General features: G+C 58.5%; 1 protein-coding gene across 2 annotated transcripts; it reads left to right on the top strand.

Annotated features, from left to right (window-relative positions):
* Positions 1-2911: 2911 nt before the first annotated feature.
* On the top strand, positions 2912-16482 carry OLFML2B (olfactomedin like 2B). 2 transcript variants are annotated; one of them, XM_053985636.1, is made up of 8 exons: positions 2912-3083; positions 4183-4446; positions 7784-7888; positions 10574-10744; positions 12395-12623; positions 13539-14024; positions 14486-14662; positions 14950-16482. In XM_053985636.1, the coding sequence occupies exons 1-8, from the start codon at positions 2940-2942 to the stop codon at positions 15549-15551; spliced, it is 2178 nt and encodes a 725-aa protein (XP_053841611.1). In that variant the 5' UTR covers positions 2912-2939; the 3' UTR covers positions 15552-16482. The 2 variants fall into 2 exon arrangements, with proteins under 2 accessions (XP_053841611.1, XP_053841610.1); XM_053985635.1 differs by having other exon boundaries at positions 12395-12632.
* The last annotated feature ends 85 nt before the right edge of the window (positions 16483-16567 follow it).

Here is a 16567-nt window from a genome sequence, read left to right as displayed (position 1 = left end):
GCTGCACGGGCCATACCCGGAGTGCTGCATGCAGTGCGGGGCTGGCCGGCCACAGGAGAGACCATGGAGAGCTTCCAGTAAGGGTCACTGCGATGGAGAAGACACCGGAGCGTCTGTCGTGCGGAAAAAGGCTGGGCGCGCCGGGACTTGTGCCGCCTGGAGGAGGCTCGGGGGGTCGCGGGCGGGCCAGCACGGCTCTCTGGCCCCAGCAGAACCGCGAGGAGCTGCGAGGAGCCCCGAGCGCCCGGGTGTCCGGGCCGGGCGGCGCCGCGCGGGGGAGCTGCGGCCCCGCCAGCGGAACGGGCCGGCACGGACCGGCCGAGCTCCGGGCATCCCGCGGGGTCCCAGCCCGGGCACCCGCCCGCAGCCCCCGCGAACCGCCCCCGGGGCGCCCGGCAGCCTCAGGTGGCCCCAAAGGGTGGGATGCGCCGCCCGTGCCGTCCGTCTGTCCTGCCGATCTCAGCACGCCCTGGCATGGCGAGGAATGGTCCTTGCATCCCGGACCCGCCGCCACACCCCTGGCCTGGCCTGACCCACAGTGTCCCCCGGCTGCAGGGCCCCCTCGCAGGGGCCCAGACAAGCACGGAGAGGTGAGGCACCAAGGACACGCTTTCAGTGGGCAGGTCTTTGCACTCACAGCTCCAGGCACAGACCTAAGACTGTTAAATTCCCTTTTACCCAGACCTGGTGGTGTTCGTTCTTGTTGCACTTTGAAGAGCACTGTCTACCTGCATCCTTGGGCAGCCCTGGCTTTGCTCGAACCCAATAATATAGAATGGGGTCAGATATGGGGACAGTGGGGCCCTCCTGCTCCCATCAAAGTTTGGGCCAGTCTCTATCAGCAAGACAGAAAAGCCAGAACCACACCTTCTTGTTTGGCTGTCCTCCTCAGTCTGTGGATTTGTCTTGTTTTTCTTCTCTTGAAGGAGGAATATTCGGACTCTAGAGATGACTGCTCTGAACCCAAAGTGCCTGTCAGTTTCTCTCCCTGCCCCCGAAGGACAGGATTAAACCCATTTTTAACCCAAACTAAATACCTCCAGAAATGCTTTCTTCTCCTCAGAAAGAAAAGAAATCAGCGAGGGATGTCAGTAACATATGAAAGCCTTCCTTTTAGTTTTGAAATACTGTGGTTGATTTGTTTTCCTTATGTTTTTCCCAGCCTTTGAAAGTGATCATTAGGAAAAGGCCTCCACAGTTTTAGGTGCTGCTTGCTGTGGCAGCTCTCTGGGCTGGTCTCACTGCCAGCCCCGGCAGTGCCATGACTGGGGGGGGGGGGTCTGGTGCTCTGGGCCAGCTGGAGGCTGGGCCAGCTGGGCACAGGATGGGGACTCCCAAAGCGCTGGCCCGGCAGCCCCAGGACAGCCTGTGCTGACATATGGGGTAGCTATCCTCAGGGAAGCTGAGCCATGGAAACAGAAGTGAAGGAGCCTGTGCTCAAGGGACCTATTATCCTTGAGAGAGGCTGGTCGGGGGAAGCTTTTAGAGATGCCTTTGCCTCCCACTGCTCTCCAGTTGCCAAAGGTTGACTGTCTTTCTCCTCCCAGCCTCCCTGGTTGTTTCCCCTGCTGCTCTGCTCTGCTCAGCCCTGCTGCAGGGACCCACACGGTCCTGCCCCCTTCTCCGCAGGCTCCCCTTCCCAGGAAGGCCAGAGGACAGGGGGGCACAGCGCCATCCCACACGAGTCCTGAGGTCAGCATCATCCGCCGTCCCCTGTGCCACAGCCGCTTCCTCTCTCACACGAGATGTTTTCTTTGTGTCTGGCAACTCCATCCCTGCGGAGTGAGCGTGGGAGAGAGGGGTGGGATGGAGGAGCCGGAGTCCCCCTAAGGAGGGTGCCTGGCCCCAGGGCTGCAGGCACCACGTTTGGGGTGGTTTTGGGACATGTGTGCATCAGGGACTGGGGGGCTTGGCTTGCGCACAGCCTTGCTTCAGCAAGAGCTTCTGTGGCCTCAGGTGCCACTTGCTGCGTACGTGACTTCTGCCTGTGACCGGTGGGCACGTCTGGAGAAAACGCGAGCCTGTGCCATACCTGGGGCATGGTGCTGGCCTGCGCTGGTGTGTTTATAAGAGCACCTCAGGTTTCCTCCTGTGTCAGCGAGGCCCAGCCACTGTCACGGCAGCGCAGACACCTCTGCGGCGCAAGATGCTGTGCCCGTGCATTCCCCGGGAACAGCGTGTCCAGAACATTTCCGTTTGGCAGGAGGTGCACAAGGATACAGGGCTGCCAGAGCACAGCCGCTTCCCAGCGGTGTCAGCCTGAATTTCAGTGAGCACACAGAGGTCCGCACTCATGGCCGGGAGCCTTTCTTGGAACACGCTGCTTGTGTGACCCCAGTGTGGGCGGTGAGACTGAGCTGCGGTGCGCCATGCCGTGCCGTGCCATCGGGACCACTTCCCTGCCACCCAAAGGACGCGGGTTGAGAGCCAGGCTGTTCCTGGAGCCGGAAAAGGAGCCAGACAGGCCGTAAGGATGGCTCTCCGTCCGCCCCAGCTGCCTGGCACACGGCAGGGATGGGATGCTCGGGTTCGCCGGGTGCCGACCGGCAGCGCAGGCCCTTTGGGGAGCCGGGTGGCGGCTCCCCAGAGCAGCCCCGCGTGCCGGGGCTCCCCGCAGCCTGCTCCGGGCGGGTGATGCCCGAGTGGCCCGCGGAGCCCCGGCAGCGGGATGGGGCTGCGGCTGCGGGGAGCCCCCGCCGCAGGTGGGAAGCGCCGCCAGGGGCTCGGGCCCGCCCGGGGCTCGTCCCGCCGCCGAAGGGGAAAGGAGCGGGAGAGGAGCGGAGGGAGGAGCGGAGGGTGGGAGGGAGGAGCGGGAGGGAGGGGAGGAGGAGGAGCGGGGCGGGAGCCCGGGCCAGCCCCGCCCGCCCCGCCGCTCCGCACCTGAGCGAGCAGCGGCGGCTCCGCGCCGGCCCCGGCCCCGGCCCCTCCGACGCCCGCCCATGGCTCGGCCGCTGCCGCTGCTGCTCTGCCTGGCCGCGCTGGGCGCCGGCTGCCGGGCAGGGACCCAGCCCACGGGCACGCCCGGGCCCTCCGCCGAGCCGCTGCAGGACGAGGCGGACAACCAGGAGAACATCCTCTCGCAGGTACCGCGGGGGCTGCGGGCACCTCGGCGTGCTGCGCCCGCCGCGTGGGGCTTGGCAGTGCCGGGCGGTGCTGGGCGCACCCTGCGGGGTGCTGGGTGCTGCTGCGTGCGCTAGGCGCTCGGCAGAGCCGGGTGCTCCGGAGCGTGGGCTTCTCGGCGGTGCTGGGTGATACTGTGCGCGCTCTGAGTGATGCTGGGTGTACGCTGTCGGTGGTGCTGGGCGATGCTGCGCACATCCTGGGCGATGCTGGCTGTACGTTCTCGGTGAAGCTCAGTGATGCTGTGCGCTGGAGGAAGTTCATCGCGGGAGGCACAGTGAAATCACTCCCCATCAGGGAGCACTTCGCAGGCTCCATCCTATCATTTCTCCGGGGGGACTCAGAAAAAGGGAAACTCCTGGAGAGGAGAATTTGTGGGGCCTCTTTGTGTGCGGAGGGGAGGGAGCCGGGCCCTTTCCCTGCCAGTGGGATGCGGTGGAGCTTTCTGTTAGATTTGGCTGATCAGGCAGTGTGTTATTATCTGCCCTCGGAAATGGCTAACGCAGAGACTATTGCAAATGTACCGCCAAAGTTATTTTTGCGCTTGGGCTTCCAGAAGCGCTGTCTGCAAATCTCCGTAAAGGAAATTCCTGGCATTGTATAGGGCTAATCAAAAGTACTGCTTCACCACCAGGTTACGCTGCTTATAGGGTGGCTTTCCGTCACTCTTCCAATGTACCCTTGCCCTGTTGGCCTGTGTAAAACAGTCTTGCTCTGGGTAGCAGGTGGCTTATTGGGTCCTTCGTACACAGAGCATTTAAAGGAAGCAGAAAAATCTAAGATTCTTGTCTTTGAAATTCAAAGCAGCGTTCTGTGCACAGTGCAATAAAACAATACCCTGTTGGAAGAAGCCAGTTTTTATTCCCCTTGTAGGTAGTGATCAGCTCTGCGCTCTCTAGAAAGCTCCTTGGCTTGGCAGATTCTGGAAGGGCTGGCCAGTTTCCTCGAGACTCAGGGTATCCAGAGCGTCCTTGTTTGGACCTTGAGCTCTAGGCCGTGCTTGTTCCTGGCCGTGCAGGCAGAGGACGGGAGGTTTGCTCACTGCTGGTGACCTGTGCTCAGCTGCTAGGTGACTACGACAAGGTGAAGGCGGTGTCCGAAGGCTCCGACTGCCGCTGCAAATGCCTGGTCAGACCCCTGGGCCGCGGCGCCTGCCAGAGGATTAACGAGGGCGCCTTCAGAGCGGAGGATTTTTACACGGTGGAAACTATCACGTCAGGACCCAGCTGCAAGTGTGCGTGCGTGGCCCCCCCCTCAGCTCTCAACCCTTGCGAGGGCGACTTCAGGCTGAAGAAGCTGCGGGAGGCAGAAAGCAGTGACCTGAAGGTAGGAGAGCAGCTTCAGCTCCCGACTCTCTGGGGACAAGATTATGAAGCCTTTTTTTTTTTTTTTTTTCCTGAGCTTTTTCTGAAAAAAACCCTCTCTTTCCTAACCTTTTCTCTTAAACCATCTCCTAGTTATATTTATATCTGCACGTTTGATATAAAAATCAAGCTCAGCTTAAGTCGAGCAGCTGCAATGGATGATTCACATGATTCATCCTGTGCTGCCTGGGGTTCACCGTGGCTTTCTGTGCTGAGAGCCCAGTAGGGACTGGGCTGCTCCTTGCCCTCTGTCCAGCTCCAAATGTCCCTGGAGGACAGCTCTGCTCTGCTCAGCAGCTGCCAGGACTTTTTTTCTGTTGTGGAGAGGGACTCCCAAAGACCCACACAAAAAAAGCTGATTTGGCTTCCATGGGCCAAAAGCTGCTGATGCGTCAGCGTGAGGGTGTGATGCACAGCTGGCTAATGGCAGGATGGATTTGTTGTTTTAAATGCTGACACTTCTCTAGTATTTTATCTCTCTAGTAATATATACCTCTTTTCCAAAAGTGACAGTGTTTGTTTTAAGTACTCCTGACTTTTACTGGATGCTTCCTTTTGCTGGTGTAGCAGCTGGCAGCAGACCCTGCTGGGTTTTCCAGTTTGCCACCAGTGTAGGGCAGCAGAACGTGCCACTGGCTTGGTCCAGTCCCGGCAAGTTCCTGGAGCGGCAGGTTGAGTGCTGGTGGCACTGGTGCCCCTAAATCCCTCTCAGGTGGGACGGGGGGTGGCGTGCAAGGTGCTGTGGGGCAGCTGCCATGGAGGCCGCCACGATGGGCTTGTTCTAATTAATTTGGAGCTTGAGGATGTGTATCATCTTGTCCGACTGCAGACAGTTAGCAGCTTCTTGTCCAAGCTCCCCTGCAGCTAGGGAAGATAAACAGGCACAGGCAGACAATCCATCATTCCAGGGGAGGAGGAGTCCCAGTCTAGAGTTGTTTGGTGGTCCCTCGTCTGGGGAAAAGCCAGGAGGTCCCACGTGGCCTTAGATGAGAGCTGTGAGCTCTCTGCGGTTAGGGGAGGGGACACCCCCGAGGCGACAGAGCCACCCCTGTGGTCCCTTGCCGGGAAGCAGGCAGAGCTCCTGCACCAGCAGCTCCCAGCTCCCTCCTCATCCTCCTCCAGGAGGAGCAGAACTGCCTGGCTGTCCCTTGGCTCCGGCTGCGCTTCCCACCGGGGAGCTGCTCGCAGCCAGCTGTGGTGTGAAAGGCTGTCCTCTAGGAACTGGCCCCGGCTCCCCCGCTCATCTCGCAAGGGCTCGTGGCCAGGCGGTTGCACAAGGTTTATCCAAACACACACACACACACACACACAAGGGTTTTCTGTGCTGCCAGGGTCCATCCCAGGAGCTGGGCAGCAGGACTGCCTTCCCTCCAAGTACAGAGCCCCTCCTGGGGTTGGGATCACTGGGAACAGCCCCTTCTTGTAGGAGAGGCTGTTAAGAAGGAGAGGACACAGTTCCAATTCTTAAGCCACTCATGTGGAGCAGCTCCCGCAGCTCATCAGCGAGGGGCCAGGTGAGGCCACCCCACAGCTCTGAGTACCCCTGAAGGGTTTTACTCTCTTTGCTGGTCCAACGAGCATCACTCTTGCCCGGTCCAGCAGCAGGAAGGGCACAGGGTCATTTGTGTGTTGTGTTTTACCAGACTGTTTTGTGATCTGACACAAAAGCCCTGGGTACTCCACGTGTGGGAGAGCCATGGGAAGGTCCCTCCGTTGGGTGGGCTGGAGGATGAGTCCCTGAGGGAATGGTGAGAAAGAGAGAGAAATCCAGGCAGCAGGAACACAGCCCGGGGCAACCAAACTCAGTCGAATGCCTGCGCTGGGCTTCCCATGCCTTTAGCAAAGTCCGATGGACCATTCATGGACCATCTATCTAGTGGGAGCCAAAGTCCACAGTGGGTGAAGGGAGGGAAGCAGTGAGTTGATAGGAGCATCAGTGTGGTCTTTGGGGGGGAGGTCAGCGTGGTGCTGGCAGGAAGTAGCTTTATCTCAGATCTATTTTTGTGAAATGGCAGCATGCTGCCTGCAGGCACAGCGAGAGTTTTGGGGGTCTTGGTGCAGAGTGAGTGCAAGGAAGTTGTGCTCAGGATCATTTGGAAGGAGGTTAATGCAGTCTGCAACCTTTGTGCATTGATGGAAATTCTCCAGCCTGGAGGGAAAGTGTCTCCAGTGGCTGTCTGGCAGGCAGTGTGCATTGTATTGGTTGTCTCCATCCAGCTCTCAGTGGAAAGTGGATGCACAGCCATAAAACAGCTCTTGTCTCTTAATGCTGTCATTTTATCTGGCCCAAAAAATCTTTCCTTTGCTGTCAGCTCCATAGGGAGGCTGCAGAGGCTGGGGTGGAAACTCCAAGTGCTGCCAGCAGTGCTGCCTGTGATTCTCCCATGTTTATGAAGCTCTGCTGACCAGTTTGTAGCTGCTGGGAGAAAATGTCACTGCCCTGTAGTAATTCCTATCCACTGAAAATCCTGCTCAGCCATTGGGGTTGTAGAGTCTACAACACATGCTGGACATGTGGGGACACATGGGAACACATGGGACAGGGGGAGGTGGCCCAGGAGCCCTTCCCACCAGCCATGCCGTGCTCAGCACTGTCTTCTGTGGAGCAGCACCAGAAACTGGACAAAATACAGAACAAGGGTTCTGCTGTCCAGATCCCCAGAGGTGACCAAGGGCAGATGCTGGGCAGGACACAGGTACAGGGGTGACTTAAATACAGGGTGTCTGTAAAGTGGGTGGCTGCAGGAGAGAGCAGAATCCCTCTGATAAAATTGTTCTTCAGAAAGGCAGCTGTTGCCAGGCTGGCACGGAATTTCTATTTCTTCACTCTTGCATTTTGAGGGTATTTTAAAACTTTTTAACAAGTTTCTTCTTGTTCCAGGAAAAAGAGCACAGAATGGCACGAACTCAGAGTCTGATCTCAAACTGAGCTGCCTTTTTCTTGTTGCCTCTTTTGCTGGCAGTCACATCACTGGTGGAGTAGTTAAGCCTTTGGGCTTGTGGGAGAGCCTGCCTAGAGGTGGCAAAGAGACCAGCATTTTACCTTGCTCTGCTACTAATCCCCAGCACCCAAAATGTGCTCCTGAAGCCCTGAGGCTCAGTGCAAGTGGCGAGTGTCACTCTGTATGCCGTGCTCTGACCAGGGCAGCAGTGCAGCAGGGCTGTGTCAGGGAAAACTTGCCTTTTCATCCAAATTCTTGCACTCAGATGGAGTGTACTTGACTTTTCGGCTGAAGAAGCCGCAGGGGGGTATGTTACACCAAGTGCTGCTGCCTGACTGTTCTCCCCTTGCCACGCAGCTCTCCTCCATCGTCGAGATGCTGGAAAGTGCCTTTTATGGCTTAGACCTTCTGAAGCTGCACTCAGTCACGACCAAGCTGGTGGGTCGGGTGGAGAAGCTCGAGGTGAGTCCCGCTCTCCTTCAATGTCCTTGCCCTGGGTGGGACTGGCCTCCAACCAAGTTCCTGCTGCCTTTGGTGCATTCAGAGCCACGTTGCCTGGGAAGAAATGTTAATTAACTATTTGGCTGAAACCAAACCAGACCAGACTTGGATCTGAACCGGACCAGATCACAGGCAGTGCTCAGTACAGTCCCACCCTGTCAGCCTTGCCTGACGCTCTCCGGCTCTCACAGTCCCTCAGGGCTTAGACTGCGAGCGGGACCCCAGCTGTGGCCTCAGCAGGAGCAGCATCTCCTTTGGGTCAGAAGGCCCTGCTGTTAAATTTTTCCTCTTCTCAGTTTTACTTGTGTGCTGGTGTGAATGGTTGCTCTCAACCAGGAGCTTTTGTGCTGTTTCATGTGGGGGCGAGAGGTTCAAGGCTGGTGCAGGGGTACAGTCAGCAGGACTGTGGGGAGCCAAGGAGCTCACATTCCTGAAGGACCAAGTATGTCTTGGCCTGTGTTAAAACAGAGCAGAACCCTCAACCTTCTATTTAATTTTAGAGCAGACTTACAGTGAAATAATTTTCACTTCCATACAGTTTAATATTTCTTTGGCTAGCACAGCATAGGGTTTGCAGTTTAAGCCGTGCTCGGCTATGTAGCAACAGGTTGCCAGATTAAATTCTGGAGTTTTCTCCCGTGGTCTGTATTTGGGATGGTAATTTCTACATTCCTGTCGGAGTGGAGCAGTCCTGTTCGTCTCCAGCCAGGAGCTGAGAGGCGATGATTTATAAAGCCAAAATTCCACTTGCAAAGTATTTCAGGAAGGCACCGTGTGCTCCATCCCGGGGTCAGGAAGGAGACTACTGAGGGGAGCATGCTTGCCTGGGGGGCTTTGAGTTTCCAAGCATGGAAATTGACCCAAAAGGGGTTTTTGAGGTCTGAAAATAACAAAGCACCAATGTTCCCCTTTGCAATCCCACCCTCTTCCTGTGGTTTAGTGTGTTCTTCAGTCATTACTTGCGTTTGCCAAGGGATTGTTTCAGGTGGGGTTATCGCTGCGCTCTGCTCCAGTACCAAAGTGGCTCTGCCTACTAGCTAGATTCTGCAGGGGGGTTCAGAGCCAGCGGTGCCGGTGGCACGCTGGACACATGGGGTGACCTTTGCAGCCTGGTCACTCCACTCACAGCCCGTCACAGGGAAGCAGATGGGCAGAAAGCTCTGTAGGGCTTAAGGAGTTTGGCCTGGGATGGAGCTGTAGAGGTGTAGGAGCAGGGAATTCACAGGGGTCTCTCATTTCCCAGAATTGAAGCTGCAGGATGATGTAAAAGCAGCTGAAGCTGCCTGCAGGCGCTTGGACAGGATGGAAAAAGGCAGGAGAGGCCTTGCTTAGGAGGAGATCGGCCAGTGCTTGGGGCAGAGCTGAGCTGATGCAGACAGCAGGTGTGAAATGCCTCCTGCTGCTGGCTTAGCATGGGAATTCCTGTTGAGAGGATGTGGAGGAGGATCACACCCTGCACCGGCCGTGGGCTCTGACAACATGGACAGCTGAGATGCTGAACTGGAGCCTGGCACGGCTTCAGAGCATCACCCTCCCAGGCTTTGGTGCTTTTGGCAGCTGCTGCCCCACGCAGCAGCTGAGCAGCCTCAGCAGCATCACAGGCCAGGCTTTGGTGCTGCCTCTCTGCTCAAGGTGAGGCAGATTTTATCCCCTAGGCAGGTCATAAGCCAAACATTACACAGGAGAAGCGGTAAGGGGACTGTTGGAATCAGTCATCCTCTCTAAAGGAGGATGGTGTTGAGAGCTGCCTCTGCGCTGCTCCTAGAGAGCATCATGAGATCTCCTGCTCCTCTGCTTACTGCAGCTCCTCTGCTTTGTTTTGAGCTCACAGCTGCCACATCAGCTGGCAATTTTGAGGTCACAGATGAAGGTCACAGTGGGTTTCAGGAGAAATTAATGACTGAACAGATTGAAAATGAAGGATCAGGGTAACCACCCCCAGTGCCTGTGCTAAAGTGCTTTGACTGATGTGCCACCCATGCAAAGCAGTTGCTGTTTGAGGTGTAGAAGCACAAGGAGTGATGAGCAGAGACTGCAACAATCCCTTGGGTATAGGGTGTGCCTGTGGCTGGGGGACCGAGAAGGGTTTTGCCTGCTGGCTGAGTTGCAACCAGCCCCAGCTCTGTCCCTGTCACAGGACAGCTCTGACAGCTCTCTGAGGGTCACTGGCTCTTGTCCTGTCCCCAGATTCTCAGATTCTGTGGTAGCAGAGGTTGTTGGGGAGCAGCAGTCCCTGACTGGAGGCACGATGTGGCCGGGCCAGGAAAGTGGGATTAATAACTGCAAGATGAACTTGCTGCCACAGGCAAAGGACGCTAGGCTGACTTAAGGCGTTTCAGCTTGTCTTTTCCTCTTTCTTCTGTGAGCTGGCAAATGTGGCTGAGGGTGGGGGGGGTTGAAGAGCCTCAAGGCCACTCTTTCACTCCATGGGAACCTGCAGCAAAGAGTGGATCTGGGATATGTACACCAGGGATGGGGTTCCTGGATCCCACTGGGGTCACGGGCATCTTCTTAGCAGCTGAAGTGCCCAGCCTCATGGAGAACCCCCAGCCGCGTGCCCGGGATGGCAGCACAGAGCTCTAGGGCTGCGGTTTGGGAGCCATGGAACACCCCTTGTCGTTAAAGTGTCCTCTCTTGCTTTCCTAGGGCATGTCCAGGAACTTCACGCAGGAAGGCCAGCGGGCAGGAGCCAGCGGGGAGGAGGGTCTGCAGGATCCCCCTGCCAGGGAAAACTGCTCCAGGCTCCTCACCAACAGCCTGGCCGACATCGAGAGCTCTCTGCAGCGGGACGCTGAGGCTGCCTACGCTCACTCAGAGGTACAGCTCGGTGTCACTGCTGCTGCTCATGCAGCCCTGGGGTGTCTTCTGGATGTGGCCGCTGCCCCGCGGTGATTTTCTCCTCACTGGAGTGACCCCGTTTATGCGCCTCCAACTCCAAACCGCGTGTCTCGGCGCAGCCCAGCTGCTGCTGGGACGGGATGTAGGTGGAAGCAGAGGGAGGTTGCTCCCTCGGCCTCCCCCCTTCCCACGGGGTTGTTGGTTTTCGAGGTCAGCGGTGGCTGAGCTGCTTGGAAAGCGTGATGTCATTGCGGGGCCGGCTGGGAAGCGCTGGGAAACAGCAGGGCTTGGGGCTCGGTGGAGGGACAGCCTGTCGCCTGCCTCCCCTCCCTGCCTCCCTGCCAGGCAATTACCCCTCCACCACCAGCCAGCCCCTGTGCCTGGCGGGCTCCAGGCAGGGGCTGGGCATCCCCCTGGTTCTGGCACACGGCACCAGACTGTAGGGGTCCCCATGGGTCTGCCCAGCGTGCGGACATCCTTTGCCTGGGGCAGCAGTTTCTGTGCAGCCCCAGAGAGATGTGAGCGGGGCATTTTGGGGAAAGGTCTGTCCAGGGTGTCCTGAAGTTCTTGCTGCTTCAGTGGCGCTATCTAGGATGGCCCGTGCTCCTCTGATCCCTGCTGGGCAGCTCCTGGATCGTCCTGCCCTCACCCCAGTGTCCCTCTGCAGGGCGGTAGGAGGTATCTGGCGGGGAGGGGGGAACAGTTAGTGCACAATTTCCAGTTCAAGCAGGGGTGCTCAGCTCCTGAGGATGGCAAGAGCCTGTGCTCGCCCTCCACCCCAGGTCTGCAGATCCTCAAGCCCCTGGGGACAGGGGTGGGCTCCCACACGTGCACTGTGTCTCAGCAGGTAGGGAAATGGCGCCAACTGTGCTGTACCAGCGCTCCCTGCCCCAGGGAGAGCCTTGCCCAGGCAAGAGCGTCCGGCCGTGCTCCCAGCCCCGCTCCCCTGCTCCCCATGCCGTGAGCTGAGCAGCTGCTGCCTGCTGGAGAGAAGCCAGCCCCAGCCAGGCAGGGGAGCAGAGCGTAGGGCTTTTATTACCCCGAGTGACCTCATTTCCCAATATTCCCCTTTCCTCGCTGCTAATTGCAGCAGGGCCCATCTTGTCAGCCAAATGGGCACTGCTTCATCCCTCAGGCCGGCTTTCTGATTTTCTTTAATGAGATTAAATCCTTCAGACCTGAGCTGTGGCAGCTGGTCCTGGCCCTGGGGGGGTTCCCGGTCCCTGCCTCGGGAGGTTCCCGCTCGTGCTGGGAAGGTGCCTTCAGCCTCTCTGCCCTGTGAAAGCTCATTGCACATTACACACTCTGCAGATCAGCTGCTGGAACCAGCCCCTGGCATTCCAGGGAGTGACCCTACTTCTCCTGCCTGCCGTGCATCCCACAGCACGTGCCTTATGGAGCCCTGAGCCCCAGAACCGTAGGGTGGCACCAGGGATATGCAGGAGCAGCGCTGGTCTGCCACCCTGCTGTGTCTTGAAGGGTTTCCCATGTCAGAATGGACTGAGGGAGACCCTGGGAAAGGAGGGGCTGCCCAGCAGCCCAGCATGGGGCTGTGCAGCCTGACCTGCCCTTTCACCAAAACGGGGCATTTCTAGCCCATCTGGTAACAACCTACTGTGTCTCTTCCAGGGAAAATATGAAGAAAGATTCCTGAAGGATGAAACCATCTCCCAGCAGATCAACTCTGTGGAATCCCTCCCAGAGCTGCACCTCTCTCTGGAGGAAAAGAAGCCTGAGCAGCTTTTGCAGAGGAAGCTGCGGGTGAGGAGCCGGCCTCCTTCCAAGCCCACCATTGTCCGAGGGGTCACCTACTACAAAGCCCAGTCCACCGAGTCAGAGAATGACATCGAGGAGCAACGTGAGTTGGGTATGCAGCCATGGTTGGTGGGATGGTGGCTGCATCTTGCGGCAAAGCCAGTGCCTCATCCCCTGGGAGTGTGGGGGGCGAAGTGTGTGGGAGCAGCAGGGGGAGGTGGGACAGCTGGTACCTCACTGCTGGGCAGCCTTTGAGCCGTGTACGCGGGGCAGTGCAGCATTGTTATTCCGTGGAAAATCCCTGGTAGCTGAGGAAATAGCTCACTGCTTTGGTTCAAAACACTCAGCATCAACACCTTTTCAGAAGTAAACGGAGGTTTATTAAATACGCTTGTGTTTCAAATCCGCCTGCCCGATGGCATCCCGGGAGCTTTGTGCAGTGTTTGCTGTGGTGGAAGGCAGTTCAGGGCTCACAGCCCTGGCTGTGCTGGGAGCAGGGGCTGAGCCCTCAGGGACCAGCAGAGTGGGCAGGGCAGAAGGACAAGTGCCCTTCCTGTGCAGACTGGCTCAGCAGTGAGGACATCCAGCCCTGCCCTGCGGGGCCTCGTGAGCTCCTGGAGATGAGGAGGAGCCAAGGGTGCCCGTGCTGGCTGGGGAATCTCAGTGATCCCCGTGCCCTGGCTGAGGCTCCTGCTTTGGCAACCCGGGTTAGGTGAGTGGGATCGGGTTTGGAATGCAGCTGGGTCTCCATCCTGCCCAGTCTCTGGGAGGTGGCAGGGCAGAATTGATCTCAGTCACCTTCCGCTCTGCCTGGCCTGAGGTGGTGGATGTCGCTGTGATGGGGCCTCACTCACCTCCTGACATGGGCACTGTCAGCCTCTGCAATTCTCTGAGGGCACATGGAGAGGGAACGCAGGTGGATTTAGTACCAGACAGCCCGCAGCAGTGGCCAGGGAGCCAGCTGGAGGGGCCTGGCTCCCCTGGCTGCAGGGCTGACAGCTGTGCCTGTGTTTGGCAGCGGACGAGCTGTTCAGCGGGGACAACACGGTGGACCTGCTGATAGAGGACCAGCTCCTGAGGCCCAGCACCAGGGCAGGCGAGCCCTTGAGAAAGCCCTCCCCAGTGGGGTGGCCGCCCACCCCCGGCATAGCTCCCACCACCCTGCCAGCTGCCGGCACTGCTGCGGCCTCCACGGTGCCGCTGTCCACTGCCACGCCAGACCCCACCGCCGTGAGCTGGCTGATCCCCGCCCCGGAGTCCGTGACTGCCCCGGCAGGGCTGGCAGAGGAGGGGACCCCGCAGCTACCGGCAGCCGTGGCCAGCACAGTGGTGGCCACAGCCACAGAGAACTTGCTTGTGGCCACCCCCACTGGAGGCTGGAGTGACGTGGAGCGCAGCCCAGGAGCTTGGGTCCAGGCAAACACCCCCGCAACACCGGTCAGCCCAGCCATCCCTGCCACCCCAAAAGAGGGCCTGGAGGAGGAAGACATCAGGAACATCATTGGTGAGTGCCTGCAGGTGCTGCACCCATCGAGCTTTGTGAGGGGGGGGCTGGCTCATGCCCACAGTGTGTCCTGCTAAGCACGGCACACCTGGATTTGGTCACAGGTGGGAGGTGTCATGGAGATGGCAGCTGGACAGCACTTCACCGGGGTGCCAGGTTTAATTATTAACTCTGGAACCTACTGTAGTTTCGTCCCACCTTTAGGGGCTGGGCTGGGCAGAGGAAAAAGAGACGGGACCCGAGACAGGCAGCAGCCTCAGCTGGAGCAGGCACACGGCCGAGGCTGTGGGGAGATGTTTGTGGGGTCTGGCCAGTCCTGCTGGGCCTCACAAAGCTGCACCGGAGCCAAGGTGGCAGGGGGTACCTGCTGGGTGAGCAAGGGGCTTGGAGGGGGGTGATGCCTTCAGGGACAGCATGGCCACCGTGCCTCTGGCCTCACAAGCCTTTCCCTGCCCACACAGGGCGCTGCAAGGACACGCTGTCCACCATCTCGGGGCCCACCACCCAGAACACCTACGGGCGCAATGAGGGAGCCTGGATGAAGGACCCCCTGGCCCAGGAGGAGAGGATCTATGTCACCAATTACTACTATGGGAACACACTGGTGGAGTTCAGGAACCTTGACAATTTCAAGCAAGGTAGGTTTGCACCACCTCTGATACCACGTTAGCCACCGCTCAGCTGATCCAAGCAGCATCCTCCTTCCTGGGGATGCTGCATCGTAGGGGGATGATCTGCCTGGGAACCTTCCATTCTTGGATGCTGGCACCCGGTGTGTGGGATACAGAGCGTGGGACAGCTCAGGCTGTGGCTGGCGGCCAGGGAGGGAGTGCAGGTGGAGCTGTGGGCAGAGGGTGCTGCTGGCATGGCCGCTCACCCCGCAGCAAAGGGAGGTCTCAGCAGCCAGGTGTGTCTGCCCACACAGGTCGCTGGAGCAACTCCTACAAGCTCCCGTACAGCTGGATTGGGACAGGGCACGTTGTCTACAACGGTTCCTTCTACTATAACCGGGCCTTCACGCGCAACATCATCAAGTACGACCTGAAGCAGCGCTACGTGGCCGCCTGGGCCATGCTGCACGACGTGGCCTACGAGGAGTCCACCCCGTGGCGGTGGCGAGGCCACTCGGACGTGGACTTTGCCGTGGACGAGAACGGCCTGTGGGTCATCTACCCAGCCATCAGCTACGAGGGCTTCAGCCAGGAGGTGATCGTGCTGAGCAAGCTGAACGCGGCCGATCTCAGCACCCAGAAGGAGACCACGTGGCGGACGGGGCTGCGCAAGAACTTCTATGGGAACTGCTTTGTCATCTGTGGGGTCCTGTACGCGGTCGACAGCTACAACAAGAGGAACGCCAACATCTCCTACGCCTTTGACACGCACACCAACACGCAGATCATCCCTAGGCTGCTCTTTGAGAATGAGTATGCCTACACCACGCAGATAGACTATAACCCCAAGGACCGCCTGCTCTACGCCTGGGACAATGGCCACCAAGTCACCTACCATGTCATCTTTGCCTACTGAGACCCCCCCACCACAGTGGGGCACTGCAAGCCAGGGGCCACCAGCACCTTTATTATTATTTTTATTGTTATTATTGTTATTTTGTACAAATTGAAGAGTAAATGATGGGTTTTGTTCCAAGCTGGCTTTTGATGGCGGATTGTAGATCGATCCCCAGGCCAGAACCACCCCCTTCATCTTTGCTGCATCCTTGCTTCTAATTTTCCTTCCCAGGGGAAGGAGGTCCTCCTTTGGAAGGGCAGGCCTGGCTCTCCTACCCGGGGACGAGGAGGTGGCCCAGACACCACCATCCTGTTGATGTTTTTAGCTACAGATGATCAGCAAGACCCCCCGAACCAGTGCAAAGCTGCACGCAGCAGGCACCAGCGGGATGCTGCTGCCTGCCTGTCCTGGTGGAGGACCTGCACGTCCCACGAGAATGTCCCGTCTCTCAGGACCATCCTCCCGGCTGACGGCCAGCAGGCCCCTTGGAGATCCTGCTGTACAACAGGGCTGCGAGCACAGCTCCGGCAGCCCCTGGTGCTGGTACTTACGTCGAGGACTGTCCCCTCCAGCTGGGGCTCTGCTCTCTGCAGGCCACTCTGGGGGGCTGGGTGCACCCCGAGCCCTGACTCACGCCTGGAGGGAGCTGGCGGCAGGAGGGAGATGCTGTAAATATGTGTAGATGGCTTTTGTTTGTTCATTTTGTAACCCAAATAGTCCCCCTTGGCATTTGCTGGGCGAAGGCTCTGTTCAGCTGGGTGCTGGGCTGCCTGGGCAGGGGCTGGCAGAGCCCTTGCTGTGCCACTCCACCTCCTACATTCCCTCTCATGCCCATGCCCGCCCTGGTCCTGGACCATCAGGATCCCCTCACAGAGGCACAGCCCTTGCCCTCCTGCCCATCAGCATCTTGTATTTACCTGCTGTCAGTAATAAAGGATCCAGTACCTTCGCAGCTGTCTGGGGCTTTCTTTGGCTCTGGTTCACCCTCTGGGTGCATGAAAATGCACAGGGGTGTTTTGGGTGGGTTTTGGTTG

Source organism: Vidua macroura, chromosome 9 (assembly GCF_024509145.1).
Source record: "Vidua macroura isolate BioBank_ID:100142 chromosome 9, ASM2450914v1, whole genome shotgun sequence".
NCBI classification, from domain to species: Eukaryota; Metazoa; Chordata; class Aves; order Passeriformes; family Viduidae; genus Vidua; species Vidua macroura.
The sequence above is the reverse complement of the archived record's forward strand: the minus strand, read 5'-3'. Positions and strand labels throughout refer to the sequence as shown.

What these genes read in the sequence shown, in the direction of transcription:
- OLFML2B (XM_053985635.1), top strand. Translation starts at nt 2,940, where the DNA reads ATGGCTCGGCCGCTGCCGCTGCTGCTCTGCCTGGCCGCGCTGGGCGCC. An exon ending in GTCGGGTGGAGAAGCTCGAG is followed by an intron (nt 7,889 to 10,573) that starts GTGAGTCCCGCT and finishes TTGCTTTCCTAG; the next exon opens with GGCATGTCCAGGAACTTCAC. An exon ending in CCTTGACAATTTCAAGCAAG is followed by an intron (nt 14,663 to 14,949) that starts GTAGGTTTGCAC and finishes CTGCCCACACAG; the next exon opens with GTCGCTGGAGCAACTCCTAC.